The sequence below is a fragment of the Opisthorchis viverrini genome, assembly GCF_000715545.1.
Source record: "Opisthorchis viverrini unplaced genomic scaffold opera_v5_452, whole genome shotgun sequence".
Classification (NCBI taxonomy): Eukaryota; Metazoa; Platyhelminthes; class Trematoda; order Opisthorchiida; family Opisthorchiidae; genus Opisthorchis; species Opisthorchis viverrini.
The window spans coordinates 192,129-203,104 of record NW_008752114.1 but is presented as its reverse complement, the minus strand read 5'-3'; the positions used below and the strand labels follow the sequence as shown (position 1 = coordinate 203,104).

Genomic DNA, 10,976 nt, shown 5'->3' with positions numbered 1-10,976 from the left:
GATGCAGGTTTCGTGTCTTCTTCGCTGTTGTGGCAGCCACACGTATTCCCTGACTATCCGTGAGTGAAGCGCCGTAAAGTCCTGAGTGGCTCTGCTCCAAGCTGGGCGACTTGCGTAGCTCTGTTGAGTTGTGTTGCTGTGCTGTTATCCCATATGTAGGAACGTTTGTGTGTGTGTGGACGTCAGCACATGACTTGTTGCTACCTTATCAGACGGTAGACAGTCGATGTCAGATGAGTCACCCTTGTGTGTCGTGATTTCTACGTGTAGAGAAAGAAGCCGAGTCTTGGCTTGACTGTGAGCTGTGTAGTCAAGTAAGTCACGAATGTGTGGCGTGATTTGTGAGTGTAAGAAAAAAAAAAGACAGATCTCGTGATCTGGCGAGTGACGGTGACGTGTACAGTCACGTATGTGGCGAAAGGGTGGCTACAAGATTCGGTCATCGCCTGTCTCTCATTCCCTTATCCTCGACGAGCGGAGTTGTAGCAGCTGGAACCGCTGTATTCCGAAGCGTGGTTTGTGGGCTGAACAAGTGGCTGACAGCAGTTGCCACTCCTTATCCCCTTCTCCCATTCCATCATCAGCAACCACCTGCCCCATAGTCGAGCCTGGATTCACGGGTTTACTCATGCAAACCTCGCGTACACTGAAGACTAGAGAGAAAGAGAGGGTCTCATCAAACTAGCCGGGATGGTTAACAAAACTGTTTCCCGACCAAAGTAGAAACCTTAGTGCGGGCATGTGAGCGAACACGCTATCGAATGATGCATTGTTGAGTTTTATGCTACCTTGGAAATTGGACGATAGAATACAGAACAGAAATTAGTCCCATGGGGGATGAAATGATAGCTAACAATGTTTGGGGGGCAAAGTTGGTGACGACATTCATGGGGAAATGTCTGCTTGCTTGAATCGTAGGAATCTCACACCGTGAATGACCTTAGGCCACCACCATTTGGGGGGGAGGGGGTCGACTGGACAAATACCCGGCAGTCAAATGCTACTCACTCTGAGGACTTGTTAGCTTTTAGTCAAATTTGTGTTCACGGAAAGCTGCTTTTGAAACCACAGTTCGTGACTTATATGTGCTCTCCACTTTGAGCTCGCTACGAACGTACGGCCCCGTTGATGCATGCTAGAATGTTCATTCTTACCACCGACTCACACTTGATCCTGTAGGACAGAAATCTCGTGCCTGGTGTGCAAATCGTGACTGGGCCAGCGCTAACTACGTCTTGGACAGTATTGAGCACTGTTTGTCTTCCAATTACTGCTGGTCTTCACACGTGCATTTCCATGCCAGATCACTTCGCCTGGCGGGGAAAACTATTGGTGGCACGTATTCGGATGGAACGTTCTGTTGCACATCCTTCCACATCTGTTGCTTGCTTTTCTGTATATTAGCTGTAGTGAAAATATAGTACGGAAGCGATGTGATGTCCGATACTTTGCGAGCGAGAAGTCTTTAACCCACACTTGTGAATCCATTTTGAAGGCCCCTTGGGAAATGCAACGCCCTCTCCCTAAGGACACTAGGCTTTTCGCAACGAGGAGAAGTGATGCCAGACATAAGGTTCATCGTAAACCACGTATGTGCATGCATTAGTGGACATCAGATTTTTCATTTGAGTGGAAAGGAAACATTAAAGAAGGTCTCCTCAAATGAAGACTGTGTGAGGGTTTGTCTACAGGATTTCTGAACACAGGCTTTACAAACCGAGGCGCCTCATGTTTATCCATACGCCTAGTAAAGGTTATTCAAGTAGATCATAAGGTTGATGGAAACTCGGGGATTGCGCCTACCTGATGAGCCCCAAGAAGGGCGAAACCGGTCGTGGGCTGTCAAAGAGTTTTCAGCAACCTTGTGAGTAGTTTCCTTCATGAAAAGTTATTCAAAACACTTTTGGGAAGTGTAAATTTACACTTCCGAGTATGTCACCGTGTGGCTGGCAGTTCACTGGATGTTTTCAATACTTTACAACGTCCTACTAGGAGGACAGCGTTCACGAGAGGGAAGGACTACTTCGAAGGGGTGGTCTCTGCAGAAGAATCGCAAGCAAGTGGTGGCTGACTAACCTCCTGGAGTGTGGAGTCTCTGCGACGGAGCTCGGGTACCATTTTAACTCCGAATTACGAGTTTCTCTCTAGTCGAGCTGGTTTCTACGTTCATGCCAACCAGTCAGCAGAGACGATATTTCCTTCAGTAAACATTCACGCAACATTCGGTGACTTCCCCTGGAGGAGATTATTTCACTGAACTAGAACACTTCCTCCGGCAAGCAAAAGAAGTCCCGCGTCTGGAAAGTCCTGAGAGGAATGGCCAATCAGAACAATTATTTGATCATCGTCCGAGTCTTTGGGCGAATCAATCATACGGTTCACGGGTGAGCACATTCGCCCGCTCTGATGCGATAGGTTATGTAAGCCCAGCATGCGCTGGTGGGGTAGCAAGATCACCTCGTATGTCAGATGTCTGCGGTTCAACCCCAAGAATGCGCACTGCTGGTGAGCTCTAACTGGAGCGAAACTCGACTCCAGTGCTTCATCGATAAACCAGGATAACAGAACTACTGTTCAACCGGAAGTGATGTGAACAGAGGTTCTCTGAATCTCACGTCAGCGCACAACTGTTAGACCAGCAATGTAATTCGGAACGTTCTACTTGTCAACTGGTTCTCGCTCGTTCACCGTACAATGGTATCAATGAGGCAAGCTGTTCCAACAACGGTTGTCCATTATTGGTATTGAATAGGACTCAGTTTGGGGAATACGAACCACAGGAGCCTCGTTTAGCTTTCAGTATGGCGGTTGTATGTCTGAGTGGCTTTGGTGTGAAGCAGCTCTTTTCTAAGAGAGTGACTTCTTCGCTAGATTTTTTGGAGATTTCGTCCTGTAAGTGAAGCCGATCTATGCTGAAAGGCCGAGAAGCAATGTACAACTGTTTTTTCCTTATTGGGAATTATCAGCAGTGTGCATCTCACGAAATCTCCCTACACTACTAACAATCTATAAGTAGCTCAGTGGAACAATAAACTTCACCCAATGAGTGAAACTTCCATCTGAGAAGTAATTGCTCGAGGAGCCAGTCAACACGCGTGACCGCGTGATGTTGATCCCGTGAGTGAAAGCTGAGCGACGCTCTATCCTGTGTCAGTGCGAGTTAATTACACGTGATTAACCGCTCGTGGCCGAACGGCTAAGTGTTCAAACTTCGGGTTCGAGACTCTCCGGAGTTTCGTGAGATGCGGACTGCTGATGATTCCCAATAAGGATGAAACAGCTGTACTGTGCTTCTAGGCTTTTCAGAATAGATCGGCTTCACCTACAGGACGAATTCTGCACAAATTCACTCATTTGATGAAATCGTATTCCTAGTCTGATGATCAAAATGTTTGTATTCCTGTTAGACGCAGGTTGTAACTAACCGCTCCCCCCTCTCCAATACCCAAGTGTCGGGAAAAGACTCACCAACGAGAAACTCTACAGCGTTATTGCGAACAAGCAAGTGAAACAAATTACGAAGCGCATCGTGCTATTTAAAGGTCACTGCTTAGCTTAATGCAGGCTGTCCGATCGGCGTTGGGTGAACGCCCATCGTCGTGGGCTGTCCTTCTACGAAATATCTGAACAGTCAGAATCATTGGCCGTTCTTCTGTTGCATGCCTGAACACTTCTCGTCGTCGACCGTTGCTCAGTTGATTGACTGTTTGAGCATCTAATCGGCAACTGGCTTTTCTGGCCCAGTTGCTTGACGGCTCCCCTACTGCGCCTTTGGTGGGGTTTGAGGGTCTCAGTAGGTTCCGGGCATTCTGGGACCGTTTCCAGGAATCTGACCTTCCTGACGAATAGTGTACGCCCTTGAATTAGCACTTCGGTTGTTGGGAAGCTGGCTACCACAATAGGTTAGTGGAAATTTAATGGGCTACTCATAATAATTGGTCTGAACGGGAGATTCAATCGAGACCAGATTGGACTCAGGGGAGTCTCCCGTGCAAACCAAATGTATTTGTCGGATTTCGTGTGATTCGGGTTCCAGGTTGACTGGAGGGAAACTCGGGGATTGCGCCTACATGATGAGTCCGAAGTGGAACGGCGAAATCGGTCGTGGGATGTGAAAGAGTTTTCAGCAACCTTATGAGTAGTTTCCTATAGGTTAAACAGATACCTGACGATATGCTCATTGTAGCGACAACATATTTTGTAAATAACTATGTACAACGTTTTGACCGACTAGCGAAAAATTACTTCGAACAGGTAATTCGAGCGCGGTCTCTTGAAGTTGCTCACGGAAACGACAAAGCAATCGATCCCGAAAGACAGTGCTTGCTCGGATACGGAGGCTACTGCGTGTGCAATTTGCCTTTGATCGAACGCCCAAGTACCTCGGTCTGACCTACCCCGCTTGTCGAAGTTCTGTACCAACACGTGACCGCTGTCGCACGCAAACCGAAATAGCTCAGTCGTTAAAGCCCGAATTTGCTGACTAGAAGGTTCGAACCAAATTTCTGCATTTTGACTGCTGCTTGGGCAGCCTGATAGACTCTCACCCTTGCCTGCTTTCTTCCAGTGACATGGCAGCTACGTGCACGCAATCAGGTGTATGAAGCCAAAGGTTAGTGTTGGGTATCAAGTAGAGACCCAAAGGTGGGCACGATAAGACCACCAGCGGTACCTGTGCGCCTAATCTGGGACACGTCGATTGGCAGGCCAACATTTGTTTACTTAGTGTTACGTATGCTTCAGTGGTTCCGACACCCCTGTGTGAACAGGGGGCAAAGAGTATTCGATACACCCAATCTAGGATATTTGGGTAGGATTTTTTTCTTTCTTTGCTAAGGCGATCTGTGTCACACGAACTTGTGGACGTAAAGGCTCACACGGAAACTTGAGGTATCATCGAGCGCAGGCGCTCGTGCGAAATTTTCCACCACTAGTCGTTATCTGTCATCTATATTGAATGGTTGTTGTGTCTTTCATCTATCATAGTTTTATGATCAAGTCTATGAGGACCCCGATCCAGATGAGGCGACTGCTGGAGAGCTCCTTAGCAATTACGGCCAACACAGGATAGCAAATATTGGAATGCCGTGTCTACCCGAGGTTACTTCTTTTTCGGCTACCTCGGACCGGTTCCGTTCACGAGTGTTCCCAATCTCATCGACCGCATCTCGCGTAGCAAACTCGCCTTCCACACAATCTTCGGTATCCTCAGTGGTGATTCATTCGGAAAGGCAACCTATCCCAGCAGAGTCAACGTCCACTCTTATGTCTAGCGATGAAATACCCGTTTCCAAAGTTGCCTTAGCCAAAAAAGGTGCTTCATCTGACAAGCCAGTTGGACGAGCCTCTGGCACGGCTACGCGAACTTGTGCTTATCTACCGATCGTGTCCGAACTGACGTACAGCCTTCCCATCCCCGAACCTTCCCCGGATAATCTGCGGACCTTACAGGAAGTGAGTTTGTGAATTGTTCATTCGTTGCTTTTGATCCTTGTTTGCGGTCCTAATAACTTTTTTCAGGGTAATCCATCATACACTGCTCCACTATGGTTTAGGAGGAGATCGGCCTTTATATGTTCCTTTTTTTGGTTGTCGGTGGTTACAGGATATGTAGAATACATACTCACATGACTCCAATTGGGTACACCTGAATTTTTATTGTCCAATGGCACTGGCTTAGTGGTGGTGACACCCTCGCCCCGTGTATCAGATGTGTGGAGTTAGAACCCTGGTACGATTAAAACTACGCACTGCTGATGAGCTCTAATAAGAGCGAAGCTCGAGTCCATTCCTCCCCCCGTTTGTTGTCGACTCACCAGAATGATCGCGCCATGACAGGAGGACGATTGCTCAAACGAGACTCATGAACTGAGTAAAGGGTGCTTGGACAAACTAACCGTGAATGCGATCTTGGCGGTGAACTGCATCGCTTGGTGCACTTTAAGCTCTTCTCCATCAGTTCCCATGACCACACGCGTGTCTTTCCAAACCGTTATTCGACAACTGAGTTATGTTTCATGAATTTCTTGTTAATCGTGGTAGTCTTGGCGGAACATCTATCGACAACCCACTACCGGTTTCGCCCTTCTTTGGGGCTCATCAGATAGGCACAGTCTTCGAGTTCCCACCAATGTAAATGAATGTATTTCACTAGTTTCGTGCAATTCGGTTTCAAGTTGAACAGAAGGTTGAGGGAAACTCTGGGGCTGTGCGTACCTGATGAGCCCCAAGAAGGGCGAAACCGGTCGTGGGCTGTGGAAGAATTTTCAGCAACCTTATGAGTAGTGCATTACGAATGTACATGTATTGTGATGTCTCGAATATCGTACCAACTGAAACCTGAGGTGGCCTGGTGCACCACGTTTAGTTACTTAAAAACTTCATGAACGAGAGATTCAGCTGGGTTCCAGGGGAGATCCAGTTGATTCTCTCATTAGCACCAATGTACAGTCTCGATTTCTGTTCGATGACATTTTTCATGCTTATCTTTCGAGATGGGATGTGGAAGCATCTGCTGTGAATCGACTTTTCTGTGGAGGAGAACGTCGGTAGCTCAGGTAGCGTAGATGATCGTTGGCTTGTTCGCTGAACCGGGCAATTTGATTGCAAACGTATCATCACCAATCGAGGTGACATCATCAGTTCGTTATTGGGGAGCGTAGTAATGCGTAGCGATGGGTTAGTGGTTGTGCCTATTAGTTGTCTAGATGTAACACACTACTCATAAGGCTGTTGAAAATCCTTCGACAGCCCATGACCAGATTCGACCTTCTCGGAGCTCATCAGGTAGGCACAGTCCCCTAGCTTTCCTTAACCTCATGTTGTGCCTGAAACTAGATTGGGCGGATCTCAACAAATACTCTAATTTGCACAAGAATTTTGTTTTGACGGGAGACAGATATGCACATTTTCATGTCGCTGCTTCGATCTATCCCGCTCGCACTAGCCTTTTTTGAAGCACGAATCTGACACGCGTTCGATCGCTTTTAATCTCTCCTGTGTAGTCCGGGTGTTTTTTCCATGGTCTTTCGCCCACGACCGTGAACTTTTCCAATTTACTAATTTCAAATGTCCAGAGAAGTAGACAGATATGTTTTAGGTATTGTCTAGCTGGTTGCCGGAACCAGACACACTCTGTTCTTCAAGGTTCCCACTTAGGCTATGATTTGATTGGTTGACCGACTGGATTCAGGTTGGAAAGGCTATTAAACCCGATTTCCGAAAACCATCCGACGTTGGACGCATAATGTGTGTTTTGCAATATATCGAGGTTCCTCAATGAAGCGAACTCTAGCGAAATACACTCATTTGCGAACAAATTTGGTTTTGCGAGAGACCCACCTGGAACTTAGCTGAATCTCTCGTTTGTGCTGATCCAATTCAACTGAATGTGCAGCACCAGGCCGCCTCATGTTTCACTTGGTACGATAACCAATATATCGCAATGCTTTGCTGGCTAGACGTAAAACACTACTCATAAGATTGTTGGAAACTCTTTGACAACCTTCGACGATTAGTGTGCGACAGTTGGCGTGATAAACCGATTGTCTAGGTGGCTTGATTTGAACAAGCCTGTTTGTTTGCACACTTCCCTTGTCCATGAGGACTAGCTCTGCTCCCTCATCCGCGCTATCCGTTGTTTCTCTTTTTCCACTCACCATCTCCATGTCACGTGATCACAGCTGCTTATCCACGATGACCCAGTTATCTTTCACGTCACTGGTTATCCGATCTAGACCCTAGAACCCAGGCAATTCAGCACCTGTGCTTTTCAGTTTCTACTATCTAAATGTGCCCATTATTGTGCACATTCGTACTACGCTCTCTTAGATTACTTGTTCGTTGTCGTTCGCCTGTCGACTTTTTTCCACTCGTGTCAACGCAACCCCGATGGAATTCAGCCCACGGACGTTTGCACACAACTGGTTACGCGGTACTACGTTTTTCAATGCTAATACAAGCTCTTCACTCCTTCAAATGAGGCGTCAAGTGGCCAGAATAAGAGTCCTACCTTAGATAATCAAATTTGCTGACTGTGTTGACTGGTCAGTATGTCACGTGACCGGTCCGTCTACGCCACCCCCTGAACCTCGGTAAGGACGAGAGCTCTTGTGGGTTTGGGTTTTTGCGGGTGTGATCCTCCAAGATATCGGAGATTGATGACTATCGACTATCATCAAGATTTTCAGCAACCGTATGAGTAGTACATTACAAAGATATACGTGTATCGCGATATCTCGAACATCGTAGCGACTGAAACATGAGGCGGCCTGGTGCAGCACATTCAGTTGCCTGAGAACATCACAAACGAGAGATCCGGCTGGGTTCCAGGTGAGTCTCTCGAAAAAACCAAATTAGTTTGCAAATGAGTGTATATTCGCTAATTTCGTGCAATTTGGTTTCAATTAGAACATAAGGTTGACGGAAACTCGGGGACTGCGCCTACCTGATGAGCCCCGAGAATGGCGAAACCGGTCGTGGGCTGTCGAAGAGTTGTCAGCAACCTTATGAGTAGTACGTTACAAAGGGACACATCAATGTTTAGACACATTATCAGACATGGCCCAATCGCGCCCACAGTGTCTCTCGTGCATACTAGCCATTGCCTTCAACGCATGGCTCCCCTCCCAACTCCCCACCCAAAGGTCTATTGACAGTGCTGTATTTACGCACCAATTTATCAGCTCCCGCCTCCAATGCGCAGCCACCTACCCCACCTCCCCAAATCACCGAAGGATGATATTGTGGCAGCTGGGACCACTTTAAGACAAGTACGGGTTCTTAGAGCTGATAATCATGATGACCCTGAGGAATCCCTCCTGACTAGTAAGGGAACACTGATCGATATCTTCGCGTCTGCCCGGTTTTCTTTAGGAAACTTGAGATCCCTTTTATACTACCCAACAGCTGACGCCGAACGTCAATCGGTAATCGCTTTACTTGTGTGACCTGACTGTTCTCTGTGTAAGATCTCTGTACATTCAAGTTTGTTCAGCATTGCACCGAAATGTTGGAAGTTGATCCATTCGTAGGTTAGTTTTACGATTAAACCTTCGCTTAATAATGAAGTTCTTTTCATGACCTCCCTTGTATTTCAGGCAATCAATTCGGCCCGCGCGTTTCAGTGCGGTGACTTTCCATCATACGTGGAAAAGCTTTTCCGCCGAGGCATTCTCAGCGCCAATCAACCTTTCCTATTGAACTTCTGCGCTTGGTTTATCAACTCAGTCGCCTTCGAAGTTGAAAACCGTTCAGAGCACGGAAACCTTCGGTGGGGCGATTTTCAATTGGGGAAAACGGCCGATGGCTTGACGGAGTTCCTTTATTTTGTCAACCCTGTTACTAACAAGTCCTACTATCTGGCTGCTGGACCGGACAGTTCGTACAAGTTGGGAGTTAGTGAGGAACTGGCGCCTCTCGACAATGAACCACTCCCTGTTCGCTGCCCATGTCCCGTGGCGATCTTCAAGGCGTTACGAGACCATCGGCCTGTATCATGCCGATATCTCCACGCAAAGTTCTATCTTCAGGTTCGGCCGTTTTAATTGTTATTCCTTTTTAATTTTCCCACGTTACGTTGTCTGCTACACTCTCCCCTAGCATAGTTTGGTGTTTAGGGGAGTTTAGGCTGACCGAGCGATTCTTGGAAATCTTTCTGCAAGATATCTGCACAGGGCTTCACTTTCTATCACGCGAGATGGCAATCTTTCATTTTTTGGGAGTGGCACTGTCTAACTATTGATTACTTTATTGCAAGCACTTCAGGTCATCACTTGACGCGTGAATAATCGGTCACCGCAAATTAAATGACCTCAAGCATATGGGTTGTAGTCGGAATGGGGACTGGTCTTACTCCTTCTCGGCGAGTCGACTCCTCGCTTTGTTTTCAGCTCATTCGATTGTACTGGATACATGTCCGAGGCCTGACGAACTACACACGGGCAAATGTGATAACAAACGGACAGGCTGCTGCTGATGTGTTTTCAGATTTCGTAACTTTGTAGACGGCTGTAACCTAGCAACCCTAAGTTTGATGTGGAACTACTCCAAGCCGTAGAGGACCTCGATGCATTCAAAGTTTGGGCTTAATGGTCGTGATCCAAGCTGGCTAGACGTATGGTAGAAAACCCGTGGAGGGGGGGCGTGCTAGCTGCCCATTAGATCCCAGTTGATGAATCTACTCTCTTACACTGAGTAGTGTAGCTGCTCTGTGCCAAACGCAGAATCAGCCTGATATACTGCGGTGTATTCAAGGTGAAAAACAATTTTCGATAAGCTTTTGATGTTGGTCGTAAGGTAAATAGTCCGAATGTGGCCTTCGTTTTTCGCTGGCACGCTCCGTGCTTCCTTCGGGTTGTCCGGCAGTCGTACCACGCACGACCGATTCGATTTTTGAGCTCCCTATCTTCTCATCATTCTTGCAGCCGCTCACACGACAGGAGCTCGCTAATGCGTCCATCAGACAAGGAAGCTCGTCTGCTGTGATGGATTGGTTCACCGAGCGCCCGTGGGGCAAGAACAAACTGGGTAGTTTGTTTGGCGAAGCCGCTCGACTGGCCGGATTGCCGGTGATCTACCTGCGAAAGAATAGAATACAATCAAATCCTCACACCACCATGCCAGGTGTGATCGCATCCACTGCAAGCAACGCATCCGTCGTGCAGTCTCCGCTATCATTCGGTGATTCCCCAACTGTCTCGACACTGCCCAATTATCTTCCCTCATTGCTTGAATCTGCCTCCGGGTCTGGCGAGTCTCCACAGACGGAGTTGAAACGGAGACGCATATCTCACTCCCCAACTAATGAACACAGTACCTTGTCTCCGGTAAGTTTACTGACATTCTTCAGGTGGAGAATAAGGCAACCTTTTCGTCACGTTTATCATTTATTTTTCAGGAGGTATGAAGCCGTCTGATTGATACGACTGTCTGGAGTGTGCAAAACAGTAGTTCTCAACCATCTGAAGGACTGACTT

General features: G+C 47.4%; 1 protein-coding gene across 1 annotated transcript in view; it reads left to right on the top strand.

Annotated features, from left to right (window-relative positions):
- Window positions 1-10,976, top strand: part of T265_11170 (hypothetical protein) — a gene marked incomplete at both ends in the record, with an annotated part of 36,285 nt that overhangs the window by 22,729 nt on the left and 2,580 nt on the right. Inside the window, 3 exons of the mRNA XM_009177759.1 lie at window positions 4,987-5,454; window positions 9,099-9,530; window positions 10,425-10,826. Of these exons, the coding sequence (XP_009176023.1) occupies window positions 4,987-5,454; window positions 9,099-9,530; window positions 10,425-10,826 (1,302 nt within the window). The remainder of the gene's footprint in view (window positions 1-4,986; window positions 5,455-9,098; window positions 9,531-10,424; window positions 10,827-10,976) is intronic.